The sequence below is a fragment of the Esox lucius genome, chromosome 19 (genome assembly GCF_011004845.1).
Source record: "Esox lucius isolate fEsoLuc1 chromosome 19, fEsoLuc1.pri, whole genome shotgun sequence".
Classification (NCBI taxonomy): domain Eukaryota; kingdom Metazoa; phylum Chordata; class Actinopteri; order Esociformes; family Esocidae; genus Esox; species Esox lucius.
The window spans coordinates 20,777,154-20,791,324 of record NC_047587.1 but is presented as its reverse complement, the minus strand read 5'-3'; the positions used below and the strand labels follow the sequence as shown (position 1 = coordinate 20,791,324).

Genomic DNA, 14,171 nt, shown 5'->3' with positions numbered 1-14,171 from the left:
GCACACCTTTCCAGTATCTTTTGTTAAGGGCAAGGGGCAACTGGAGGATGGGATTGGCCCGTGCACCCTAGATAACTTTCCCTCCCTCAGCTTTGGGACACTTGTGCAGATGGTGGAGGCACGCATGAACACACAAATGAAGGGGATCATTTAGGATTTAGACATCGTTTTGTTTGGCTTTATGAATACACCCCTGGCTTTAGCGTGTGCCAAGTCACCATGCTCATCACCAATGTTATATTTGCTGGTCGAAATCCGGTAAAGTCATTCCTAATTCAATGTGGAGATAGTGTAGTTAACTTCAACTACAAATTATTTACCTTAATCTGCACTGTGTACCGTGGTTTAGGATTAACCTCCAATCAAATGATTTTTTTCTGATGTTCTGGTGATTTTGCAATGGTTTAGTGTAAACATTTTGTCAACACTAATGAGAGTCACAGTTTTTATGTTGCAAAATACATTTTACACTTAAGAAATCTGCGGGTTAATTGTTTGGCAATTCAAAATAAATTACTTGAAAGTTAAACACACAAAAGATTTACATTTGTGATTATTGTGTGTTTTTTTTATAGTGTGTAGTGTATATTATTACTTACATTTTCGGCAATTCTCGTGGCCAGGTGACATGAATTGTATTAAACCTTGATTATGTAAATATCTTCTCTGACATACACACATTGGCAGGCCATAGGCCTGAGTCAGCACCCCTGCAGACAGTCTCTGGGTGTTGGGGGGGGGGGGGGGTTATAGCCGGTATGAGGCGGGGTGGTGTGGCTGTGCCCGATGGTGAGGTCATGTGTTTGGTTAGTCATTGTTCCTCTCCGGACCCCTTTAGTTCCGGCTGGTTAGCGCCTTCCTGTGCGGTCTTCATACCAAACGTCAGTCAGCTCTGGTGTGGCTCTACTAAACCCCTCCAGCAGGGCCGTCCAAGCGTTGACTGAAGCCTCAATACCCATGTTGAGGCCCAGAGCTGGCACAGTTTACAGTGGTACAGAACACTGGCTATCCTGTGATCTGTGATTTCCAGCCTGACCTACTGTGAGAAAGTCCTGTTGACTATCATTGATCCAACATTGATCAGTTATTAGTCCTCTCCCTCATTATGGATCACTGATTCTATTGATACACAGGGACCAATAATGCCACAGCTCTCAAACCAATATCATTCTACACCGTCTGGCGATCAGTCTGTATTTACAATAGGCTGAGATAGACAAGAGCTTTCCTTTTGTTTAAACCTGCCTCACAGTGTCACCAGCTGACCAGATAATTGGAAGAGATGTTAATGCCCAAGACAATTCCTTTACCATTGCTCTAGATCCAACAGATTTAATGTAAATTCAAGATACTGGAATACTATTTCGAGAACGGGCTTTGCTAATGGGGTAGATGTGTTGGCTCATGCTCTGTGACTGCACTGCTCTAATCAATGATGCCTAAACATAACCCAACCCCCAGTCAGTTGTACTCTAGCAGAGCACATCTAAAATATTCAGTGCATCACAATGACCCATATGTGGAGTACTGGACTGTCAGAGTGCAGATTAAAGATGTACACAGATTAACAAGGCATGTGGAACAGTGTCTATTTAAAAGTATCCGTAGAGGAATAAAATTAGGACAGGAGCCCGGACCTTCCCCTGCAGGGAGACAGAGAGACTCTATTAGTCTGATTAAATCCCCATGATGTGTTGAAGGCAAGCTATGAGTAGAGGACAGAACGAGACGTCTGTGTATGTATATTAGAGATGTGACAGAGAGACAGAGATGGTGTGATGACAGAGGCCAGATGCCCAACTGAAACCATTTATGTATGCAGAGCTCACCGAGATAAACATTTCTGTTCTCCATGATCTGGATGTTAACCATCACCAGAGAGCCAAAAATGACATTCAATACAGTATTGATTTAATTGTTAATTCTATGCCAAGCACCACTCTTCAGTTAAAGATACATTCCCATTCCCATTCTCTATGTATATGTTGTGTGGGGCGGGGGGTTGGGGGGGGGGCTTAGCAAATCATTTGGCCAGTGAGGTGTATCCACCAGAAGCATACATTCCTAGCACACATCAGAGAGGGAGCGAGAGAGGGAGAGAGAAAGAGACGTGCTGAACAAGGGAGGGAGAGAGACATAACGAAGGACGGACAGAGACAGTGAACGAGGGAGAGGCTGAACAAGGGGGAGAGAGGGAGACTGAACAAGTAAGAGATGCACCCTGAACGAGGGAGGGAGAGAGACTGAAGGAATGCAGTGACGGTAAAAAGAGGAGAGAGGCTGTAAATCACAGTTTTTTAACACAGACAGACAAGCAGGGATCTTTACAGTAGCAGTGGAAACAGAAGCAGCAGCATGGTCAGAGACAGCTGAGCCAGGACCTGTCCTCTCCTGACAGAACTGAGCCGGGACCTGTCCTCTCCTGACAGAACTGAGCCGGGACCTGTCCTCTCCTGACAGAACTGAGCCGGGACCTTTCCTCTCCTGACTGATGGAAAGCAGACGGACACAGCACAGTGAGTAATGTGTGTGTTAATTTATCTGATGTCTGTAAAATAAGCAGCATCCAGAGAGGCCAGAGGCCTGAGGTAGGATGGAGAGTTGTAACCAGAGAAAAAGAGGAACAGGTCAGAGTGAGAACTGTCCCACTGTGACAGGAGAGCCGTGCTACTTTCTGAGTACAGTTGTTTGCGTACGCTGACTCTGAAGTGTGTATATGTTGTGTCTCTGTGTTCTGCAGTAGAACTGATTCTCACCTGTGTTGTTTCTGTGTTCTGCACTAGAAACCGATTCTAACCTGTGTTGTCGCTGCATTCTGCAGTGCTACTGATTTTCCGGTGTGTGGGTTCGAGAGGAGAGAGAGGAGGTTGCTGGAAATCATGTAATTAGACAACAGCAATGTTTATCGTCATCATGTGACTTCACGAAGAAGATTATACTGCGCGGTCTCCATCATAGCTGCTGTGATGTGGACCTCTTTCCTCCGTCTGCTCCTCGTCTTCTACTCTCTTGGTCCTCTCTTCCATCTTCGGGCCTTTCCCATGGCCAAGGAGAGAGCCCCACTGTCACCACCGACCCCACATACAGACACACAGACACATGACCCAGTAGATGTATCACATAGCCCTGTACGGCCCTCCTGGGCTCCTGTAGGCTCCGCCACTAGAGCCAGAATGGGTAAATCAGTGGACTGGTTTCCAGTGGACTCAAGGGACTCCAATCTTTTACCTAAGGAAAAGGAGAAACAGGATGAGACTGATAAGTTTCAAGGTATTATTGGGGAATACACTGATATGTTGGAAAGTTTTGAGGCGTCACCTAATCCTGTCAAGAGAATAACTGGTCTGGAGATATTCACCTTGACAGGGTCAGACAGCGTCACTGCATGGATGGATTCCAAACCTCCACCCGCACCCTCATATAGGGATGGACCACCAGACAGTCCTGAGGATGGGCCACCAGACAGTCCTGAGGATGGACCACCAGACAGTCCAGAGGATGGGCCATCAGACAGTCCTGAGGATGGACCACCTGACAGTCCTGAGGATGGACCACCTGAAAGTCCAGAGGATGGGCCATCAGACAGTCCTGAGGATGGACCACCAGACAGTCCTGAGGATGGACCACCTGACAGTCCTGATGATGGACCATCAGACAGTCCTGAGGATGGGCCACCAGACAGTCCTGAGGATAGGCCACCTGACAGTCCTGAGGATGGACCACCAGACAGTCCTGAGGATGGACCACCATACAGTCCGGAGGATGGACCACCAGATAGTCCTGATGATGGACCACCCAAATACAACCCGACAGAGAGGAAGGATGGCTCCTCATTAACTCCCTCACATGATGGACAGACTGCTCTTATACCTCTGTCATTACCACAGAATGGAGGTAGCATTAGTAGACCAACACTTGTCACTCTCTTTAGCTCTGACTACACAGAGACCCATGGCTTCAACCCCCCCGTTAGGCTCACATCAGCAATGACATTAACACAGCTGGAGTCAGATGGAGGCAAGAAGAATACTGGAGACCAGATGCAGGACTTCACAGAGAAGCTCACAGGGGATACAGGAGCAGACACAAGTAAGACCAACTTCTATCATACCCCCAACCTGTCCTTTAGTATCATACCCCCAAACCTGTCCTCCAGTATCATACCCCCAACCTGTCCTCCAGTATCATACCCCCAACCTGTCCTCCAGTATCATACCCCCAACCTGTCCTCTAGTATCATACCCCCAAACCTGTCCTCCAGTATCATACCCCCAACCTGTCCTCCAGTATCATACCCCCAACCTGTCCTGTAGTATCATACCCCCAACCTGTCCTCCAGTATCATACCCCCAACCTGTCCTCTAGTATCATACCCCCAACCTGTCCTCCAGTATCATACCCCCAACCTGTCCTGTAGTATCATACCCCCAACCTGTCCTCCAGTATCATACCCCCAAACTGTCCTCTAGTATCATACCCCCAAACCTGTCCTCCAGTATCATACCCCCAACCTGTCCTGTAGTATCATACCCCCAACCTGTCCTCTAGTATCATACCCCCAACCTGTCCTGTAGTATCATACCCCCAACCTGTCCTCTAGTATCATACCCCCAACCTGTCCTCTAGTATCATACCCCCAAACCTGTCCTCCAGTATCATACCCCCAACCTGTCCTCTAGTATCATACCCCCAACCTGTCCTCCAGTATCATACCCTCAACCTGTCCTCTAGTATCATACCCCCAACCTGTCCTGTAGTATCATACCCCCAACCTGTCCTCCAGTATCATACCCCCAACCTGTCCTCTAGTATCATACCCCCAAACCTGTCCTCCAGTATCATACCCCCAACCTGTCCTGTAGTATCATACCCCCAACCTGTCCTCTAGTATCATACCCCCAACCTGTCCTGTAGTATCATACCCCCAACCTGTCCTCTAGTATCATACCCCCAACCTGTCCTCTAGTATCATACCCCCAAACCTGTCCTCCAGTATCATACCCCCAACCTGTCCTCTAGTATCATACCCCCAACCTGTCCTCCAGTATCATACCCTCAACCTGTCCTCTAGTATCATACCCTCAACCTGTCCTCTAGTATCATACCCCCAACCTGTCCTCTAGTATCATACCCCCAACCTGTCCTCCAGTATCATACCCCCAACCTGTCCTCTAGTATCATACCCCCAACCTGTCCTCCAGTATCATACCCCCAACCTGTCCTCTAGTATCATACCCCCAACCTGTCCTCTAGTATCATACCCCCAACCTGTCCTCCAGTATCATACCCCCAACCTGTCCTCCAGTATCACACCCTCAACTTGCTGTCTACTCTATTTCAGCTCTGTCTGATGTCTACTCTATGTCTACTCTGTTTCTGCTCTGTCTGGTGTATACTCTATGTCTACTCTGTTTCTGCTCTGTCTGGTGTATACTCTATGTCTACTCTGTTTCTGCTCTGTCTGGTGTATACTCTATGTTTGTTCTATGTCTACTCTGTGCTGTTTCATGTCTACTCTATATGCATCACAGAGGTGTAAGATGTAAAACTACTGTATTTGGCAGTTTTCCAGAATTCCGTAGAGTGCGTAGTCTGTGGATTTTCACTCTTCATTTTTTTAATATTGATCAATGAATGTCATTGGTTAGTTCTGACCTTCCTTTTCATGATCATTTAGGTCTTAAATAGGAATGTCACTCACTTTGTGAACACAGCCAAGAACTATTATTGTCAGTCACTGAATGTCTGTTGTCTACCGTAGATCTGCTCTGTCTGGTGTCTACTGTATATCTGCTCTATGTCTGGTGACTACCGTAGATCTGCTCTGTCTGGTGTCTACTGTATGTCTGCTCTATGTCTGGTGACTACCGTAGATCTGCTCTGTTTGGTGTCTACTGTATGTCTGCTCTATGTCTGGTGACTACCGTAGATCTGCTCTGTTTGGTGTCTACTGTATGTCTGCTCTATGTCTGGTGTCTACTGTATGCCTGTTCCATCTCTGTCTCTTTCTCATACCTCCTTCTCTCTACTCCATCAGTACTCCTTCTATTCCCACCTCCCCTTCATCTTTCTGTTTTCTATCCTATACAACTTACCTCTCTCTCCTCTACTACACTACTCCATTACTTTCCTTTCCTGTGGGGAAACAGTGAGTTGGTGTTGTTATGTGGGACATTGTAGAATTGCCTTTCCAGAGGCTAGATACTGTAGTTCAGGTAGAAACTAGTTCAAGGTATAAGACGGAGAGCTGGCTTGCCTCTGTGTCTCACACTTCACACACACCACACACACATATATGCACACACATGAACATGAAGAGGAGAGACCAGATAAGATCCTTTTGCAGAGTTCCAAATAGCTAACATATGACCTAGTATATTGCAATGCAGAGGCAGTAGGCTGACACATAGGGAACAGCACTCTCTACATTATTTAGATGTTATGTCATCAACTATGCAGTACATACAATATGTGCACATACAATGTGATGTTATCAGTGATGTCATGATGTAATCCCAGTGTTCCAGATGCCTGTGATTATAGTTATACAAAGGAGAACAATAGTGGGGTCAATACTACGTAATCTGCTATTTTTTCCTCCACCCAGCCCCCCTCCCCTGGCTCTCTGTCTAACCCAGTTAAAGGAGTTTGAATCATGTACTTTTACAAACCCGATTCCAAAAAAGTTGGGACACTGTACAATTGTGAATAAAAACAGAATGCAATGATGTGGAAGTTTCAAATTTCAATATTTTATTCAGAATACAACATAGATGACATATCAAATGTTTAAACTGAGAAAATGTATCACTTGAAGGGAAAAATAAGTTGATTTCAAATTTCATCAATACATCTAAAAAAAAAATTACCACTGTGCCCCTCTTCTTTTTAAAACAGACTGCAAACGTCTGGGGACTGAGGAGTTGCTCAAGTTTATGAATAGAAATGTTGTCCCATTCTTGTCTAATACAGGCTTCTAGTTGCTCAACTGTCTTAGGTCTTCTTTGTCACACCTTCCTCTTTATGATGCGCCAAATGTTGTCTATGGATGAAAGATCTGGACTGCAGGCTGGCCATTTCAGTACCCGGATCCTTCTTCTATGCAGCCATGACATTGTAATTGATGCAGTATGTGGTCTGGCATTGTCATGTTGGAAAATGCAAGGTCTTCCCTGAAAGAGACGACGTCTGGATGGGAGCATATGTTGTTCTAGAACTTAGATATAACTGTCAGCATTGATGGTGCCTTTCCAGATGTGTAGGCTGCCCATGCCACACGCACTCATGCAACCTCATACCAACAGAGATGCAGGCTTCTGAACTGAGCTCTGATAACAACTTGGGTTGTCCTTGTCCTCTGTAGTCCGGATGACATGGCGTCCCAGTTTTCCAAAATGAACTTCAAATTTGTATTTGTCTGACCACAGAACACTTTTCCACTTTGCCACAGTCCATTTTAAATTATCCTTGGCCCAGAGAAAACGCCTGCGCTTCTGGATCCTGTTTAGATACGGCTTATTTTTTGACCTATAGTTTTAGCCGGCAACGGTGAATGGCACGGTGGATTGTGTTCACCGACAATGTTGTGATTTCCATTACAATATCATTCCTGTATGTGATGCAGTGCCGTCTGAGGGCCCGAAGATCACGGGCATCCAGTATGGTTTTCTGGCCTTGACCCTTATGCAGATTGTTCCAGATTCTCTGAATCTTTGGATGATATTATGCACTGCAGATGATGATAACTTCAAACTCTTTGCAATTTTTTTCTGAGAAACTCCTTTCTGATATTGCTCTACTATTTTTCGCCGCAGCATTGGGGGAATTGGTGATCCTCTGCCCATCTTGACTTCTGAGAGACACTGCCACTCTGAGAGGCTCTTTTCATACCCAATCATGATGCCAAATGACATAATAAGTTTCAAATTGGTCCTCCAGCTGTTCCTTATCTGTACATTTAACTTTTCTGGCCTCTTATTGCTACCTGTCCCAACTTTTTTGGAATGTGCAGCTCTCATGAAATCCAAAATGAGCCGATATTTGGCATGACATTACAAAATGTCTCACTTTCATCATTCGATATGTTATCTATATTCTATTTTGAATTAAATATACGTTTATGAGATTTGTAAATTATTCCATGCCTTTTTTACTCACAATTTGTACAGTGTCCCAACTTTTTTGGAATCGGGTTTGTATAATGAATTACACCTCTCTCTCCCTCTCCTTTTCTCTATCTCACTCTCTCTCTCTCTCTCTCTGACTTCAGACCCTATGAAGTCCTTGCAGATCTTCATAGGGTTGTTTTTGCCATCAGTTTCAACCATCTTGTTTGTGTTTTTACAGTTGTGTTTTCAGAGGAGGGCTGGTCAAAGTCACCTCCCAATGAGCCACCTTTCATCGACAGTTTGGATGCCACAGCCACAACCTGCAACACAAGCAATCAATCCCAGCGGCCCATTTACCCCGACAACAGTATCTCAAATCGATCCCAGCATCCGGTTTCCCCCGACGACAATATTTCCAATCAGTCCCAGCATCCCTTTTACCCCGACGATAATATCTCCAGTCAATCCCAGCGTCCCGTTTACCCCGACGACAATATCTCCAATCAATCCCAGCGGCCCATTCTGTCTCTGAACCCGCCTCTCTTTGTGCCTCTAAATTCTGATTGGAACTCAGCCCTGGCCACCTGGGGCTTTGCCTGGGAGGCGCACATCTACGGTCTGGGATCTGTGTTTGCTGCATTAGGTCTGATATCTGTTCTCTGCCTGTTAGGCCTGCCCCTGAGCGGTCCCCCAGGAAGCCCCTATTTCACCCTGCTGCACCTGTTCCTCCTTGCTGCCGGAGGCACTAGAGCATTCTCTCTGCTGTATGATGCTTATAGTCACCAAGACCTCCTGCCTGCTCTAGGCTCCCTCCTCCTCTCTGAATTGCCATTCCCCTGCCTCACGTCTGCTTTCTCCCTCTGTTTCCTGCTGCTCTCCCTCCGCTCTCGCATGCACCTCCCCATTCCTTTCTCCCTGTCTCTCTCGCTCCATCTCTCGGCCCTGCCTCGCCCCTGTTTTCTGTTCTTCCTCTCACTGATTCACTTCGGGACCTCCCTGGGATCCATAGCTCTTTTCCATGTGTTCCCTAACTTCCCTGTCCTCCTCCTGCTTCCCCAGGGAGTGTTCATACTCCTCTGCCTGCTCCTCCCCTGTTCCTTCCTTCTCTTTTACTGCCTTGTGCGACAAGACACCAAGCACATCCAGCGGCTGAGTGACGGTGAGGGAGAGGTGACTGGTTCACCGGTTCTGGTGGGGCGACTGTCCCGGTGCCCGTTCGCTGACGCAGAGGAGTGGAGCAGAGCGGGTGGGGCTGGGGTGGGAGGGGCTCTGTGCCTGTTAGGGTGTGGGGGTCTTCAGCTGTATGGGATGCTACATGCGTTGGGGCTCGGAGGGGTGAGTGATGGGGTGGGATTCCAGGCCTGGCCTTGGTGGGGGTACCAGCTGGGCTGCAGGTTCTGTGAGGTGGGCGTGTGTCTGTGTCTGTCAATCTTCGGCACTCGTCCTCTCTTCTTCTGCTGTTCCAACTGTAACTCCTCCCCTCAGAGTAAATCCAATGCCAACCCCCGCCCTGGTTCCTGGGCACGGCTACCCTGTGCCTCACCCTCTGGAGGACTGAGCCACCACCTCCCCCTGTCACCTGTCCCCCCCTCTCAATACCCCTGGTCCCTGGGGCAGGACGAGAAGCTGGTGGTGTGTGATGTCATCAATAAGCCCCAGTCGGAAACCCTCCCCCTCTACACAATAATGGAACCACCCTCCAACGGCCGGAACCTGCATCCTATCTCCAACTCTTGCCAGACCAGAAACCCCAAGCTCTCCCACCTACCTGACCCTCCCAGCCCACCAAGGAGGCCTCATAATGGGGTTTTGTCTCAGGCTTTCTCCCAGGCTAGTCTGGCCCTGGACACTGACTCCACAGTTGACCTTCGCCCCCCCTCTCCCATTGACCTGTCCCGAAGCATAGACCAGGCCCTGTACAGCGAGACCCTGTTCCCCCACAGCATCTTCAGCCCATCTAGGCTTCTCCACGCCACCTCCACCCTCTCCATGAACTCCCCTGCCTACCACCCTAGCCAGGATGCCTCACGGCTTGGACATAGCTCAACCGACTGCCCCCTCTACCGGACCACTTCCTGTGGAGACATGGAGAAATCTCCAGGTTGCAATAATGGGAGCTCTCCCGCTGAGCGCTGGTGGAGAGGCAGTCACTCCAGCTCCCTGTGTCAGGAGTCCCTGAGTGGCTCTTCTCAGGGTCTGTTCCCCACCCAGGGGGCAGGAGGGCCACGGTCAAACTCCCACCTCACCAGAGGGCAGCCGTCCCAGAGCAGCCTACCGAAGACGCTTCCCCACCTCTCCCACAGCAGACGCTACCGCTCCCTCAGCTCTGCCTCGCAGGACAGCAGCCAGGAGGGGCGACGCGAGGGCAGAGAGGACCTGAGCGGAAGCCGGTTGCTGGAACGGGATCTGGCCGTACAAGCGGAGTTTGTCAGCGTGTGCCGGCAGATTGATGCTCTTAGTATGAGCAGTGACACTATTGACCTGTAGGGCGATGCTATTGGGTTAAACAATGACTTTGTGCCGCAAGAGTTTGTTAGCCCGCCAAGGTAAACCATGGTATTTATCTGTTACATAATGACATAAGGATATTTCATGTACAGTATGTGTGAATGATGCACAGAGATGATATATTGACGTCTAGGGAAACCAAAGGACTTCAACGATAAGCTACACATAGTGTTTGATTGGTGTTGGCATTTATATCAAACTGCCTTTTTAATGCTAAATCAGACATATGACAAGGCAGAACTAGCAGCTACAGTTTCTAAGGGGATTTTGCACATAGAAATAGAGCTTCAAGTTTTATCAAAGTGGAACTAAATTAAGAGACCATGACATGTTTGATTAGTTAATGAAGTATAAGCTATGCTATGTGTACATACAGATTAAAATGTGCCAGATGAAAAACTAAATTAAAAAGGCTCTGATTGCCAATGTCAGTGTACTGATTACCAACAGGCAAAATCACCATCTCCTTGGGGAAAGTGATTATAAAGTGTAACAGACACTCATACATTATAGATGTTTTTAATTAAAAAAAACATGTTTGCTTATGAAGCATTTATAACTTATGCCTTCCTGAACAATACCAGCTTACAGGTCACTACAGCAACAACACCCAAGAGTTGTGCTAGTGTCAAAGTAGCAAATGTAGCTGTGGAAACAATGACCAAATCTATCACAGATTATCCATCTACAACCTTTTCAGACAGGAATTCATTGATAGCTTCACACAGACGTCCAATCTGAGTGACACTGTGTCAGTCTGTGCACAGTAAACCATTTAACTGGTATGTTGTTTAATGAAGACAAAGTAAGATTAAATAACATTTAAAATAAATAAAACACACAGGTGTAAGATTGTAAACAAAGTTTGGAAGTTTCTTCAGTGGGTACCTGTAAGAGATTATAAAAAAAAATCTATTTCTATTTATACATATCATTTAAATCATCTAGCCACAATAAAAGCCTTGAGAGTGGCATATTTTATTATGTTGCAATTGAGCAGCATTGAAACACTTTTTCTATGAGAGAAAGACAAAGAGAAAGACAAAAAGTGGTGAAGGACTGACAAACAGCAACCGAAGAGTGGAGTGAATGAGGAAACCGGCAAAAAAAAGAGCATGTTGCCCTCTAATGGTGTAAAAAAAAAAATCTAAGTGGGTCAGCAACTGATGTAATGATGTCAAGAAATGTCAGCTCTTTAATCATAATACTCAATTCATCGTAATAATTCAACATAGTACCATTTTAGGAATGTTGCCAGAACATAGAACATGCATACACAAAACAATGACAGCAGTAGATGTTATAGGAATGTTGCCAGAACATACAGTGGGGAGAACAAGTATTTGATACACTGCCGATTTTGCAGGATTTCCTACTTACAAAGAATGTAAAGTTCTGTTAGTTCTGCCCAGCAACAGCCTAGAAACCTGAAGGATCTGGAGAAGGTCTGTATGGAGGAGTGGGGCAAAATCCCTGCTGCAGTGTGTGCAAACCTGGTCAAGAACTACAGAAAACATATGATCTCTGTAATTGCAAACAAAGGTTTCTGTACCAAATATTAAGTTCTGCATTTCTGATGTATCAAATACTTATTTTGTGCAATAAAATGCAAATTAATTACTTAAAAAACATACATACCTATGAGAAAAATTACAGACTTCTACATGCTTTATAAGTGGGAAAACCTGCAAAATCAGCAGTGTATCAAATACTTGTTCTCCCCACTGTAGAACATGCTTACACAAAACAATGACAGCAGTAGATGTTATAGGAATGTCAACTTCTTTATTCAACAACATGATGCAACATAATTAAATGCCTGAGGTTGAGATAAACCATAAAATACCAAAATAAACAACAATATCACATCTTATTAGCTTTTTTGCACAAACCCTGGCAGTAGCTTTTCATACTGTACCCAATGCCGGTCTGTGAGTTGTTTTGCCCATGGGGATAAATGCTAATGCATGAATGTGGGTTTGATTGAATCGGGGCCCTAATGTTGACATCATATGAAGAACTAACTGATGAAGAATTTACTTCTACTGTAGCTGCTGGGTCTCTAAGTAAACCGCCAGTGCTTTATGTTATCAACCAGCTGCATGTCTTGTGAAGGAGGAACACTGACATGGAAGGCAGCAGCATCAGGCAGCAGCAGTATTTTCAGCCTGTTAAACATGGACATTCAGGAAAGACATCCCAGGTTTTCTGGATGAGCGTACTTCTCAGTCAAGAGCTAGGCTTAAACTTTGTCCAGGAAATCTGCCATGAGAATCACTAAACATAAAATATGTAGTAGTGTACAAATATAGTATACATTTTTTATGTATATATATATATATACACTCACCTAAAGGATTATTAGGAACACCATACTAATACTGTGTTTGACACCCTTTCGCCTTCAGAACTGCCTTAATTTTACGTGGCATTGATTCAACAAGGTGCTGAAAGCATTCTTTAGAAATGTTGGCCAATATTGATAGGATAGCATCTTGCAGTTGATGGAGATTTGTGGGATGCACATCCAGGGCACGAAGCTCCCGTTCCACCACATCCCAAAGATGCTCTATTGGGTTGAGATCTGGTGACTGTGGGGGCCATTTCAGTACAGTGAAGTCATTGTCATGTTTAAGAAACCAATTTGAAATGATTTGAGCTTTGTGACATGGAGCATTATCCTGCTGGAAGTAGCCATCAGAGGATGGGTACATGGTGGTCATAAAGGGATGGACATGGTCAGAAACAATGCTCAGGTAGGCCGTGGCATGTAAACGATGCCCAATTGGCACTAAGGGGCCTAAAATGTGCCAAGAAAACATCCCCCACACCATTACACCACCACCAGCCTGCACAGTGGTAACAAGGCATGATGGATCCATGTTCTCATTCTGTTTACGCCAAATTCTGACTCTACCATCTGAATGTTTCAACAGAAATCGAGACTCATCAGACCAGGCAACATTCTTCCAGTCTTCAAATGTCCAATTTTGGTGAGCTTGTGCAAATTGTAGCCTCTTTTTCCTATTTGTAGTGGAGATGAGTGGTACCCGGTGGGGTCTTCTGCTGTTGTAGCCCATCCGCCTCAAGGTTGTGCGTGTTGTGGCTTCACAAATGCTTTGCTGCATACCTCGGTTGTAACGAGTGGTTATTTTAGTCAAAGTTGCTCTTCTATCAGCTTGAATCAGTCGGCCCATTCTCCTCTGACCTCTAGCATCAACAAGGCATTTTCACCCACAGGACTGCCGCATACTGGATGTTTTTCCCTTTTCACACCATTCTTTGTAAACCCTAGAAATGGTTGTGCGTGAAAATCCCAGTAACTGAGCAGATTGTGAAATACTCAGACCGGCCCTTCTGGCACCAACAACCATGCCACGCTCAAAATTGCTTAAATCACCTTTCTTTCCCATTCTGACATTCAGTTTGGAGTTCAGGAGATTGTCTTAACCAGGACCACACCCCTAAATGCATTGAAGCAACTGCCATGTGATTGGTTGATTAGATAATTGCATTAATGAGAAATTGAACAGGTGTTCCTAATAATCCTTTAGG

General features: G+C 45.8%; 1 protein-coding gene across 1 annotated transcript; it reads left to right on the top strand.

Annotated features, from left to right (window-relative positions):
* Positions 1-2,076: 2,076 nt before the first annotated feature.
* On the top strand, positions 2,077-11,020 carry LOC105022240 (proline-rich transmembrane protein 4). Its single transcript, XM_034288195.1, has 3 exons — positions 2,077-2,516; positions 2,822-4,089; positions 8,347-11,020. The coding sequence occupies exons 2-3, from the start codon at positions 2,967-2,969 to the stop codon at positions 10,593-10,595; spliced, it is 3,372 nt and encodes a 1,123-aa protein (XP_034144086.1). The 5' UTR covers positions 2,077-2,516; positions 2,822-2,966; the 3' UTR covers positions 10,596-11,020.
* The last annotated feature ends 3,151 nt before the right edge of the window (positions 11,021-14,171 follow it).

Excerpts from the sequence above, each read along its gene's own strand:
- LOC105022240 (XM_034288195.1), top strand. The coding sequence starts at position 2,967 with ATGTGGACCTCTTTCCTCCGTCTGCTCCTCGTCTTCTACTCTCTTGGT. Across the intron at positions 4,090-8,346 it reads GGATACAGGAGCAGACACAA|TTGTGTTTTCAGAGGAGGGC; the intron begins GTAAGACCAACT and ends GTGTTTTTACAG.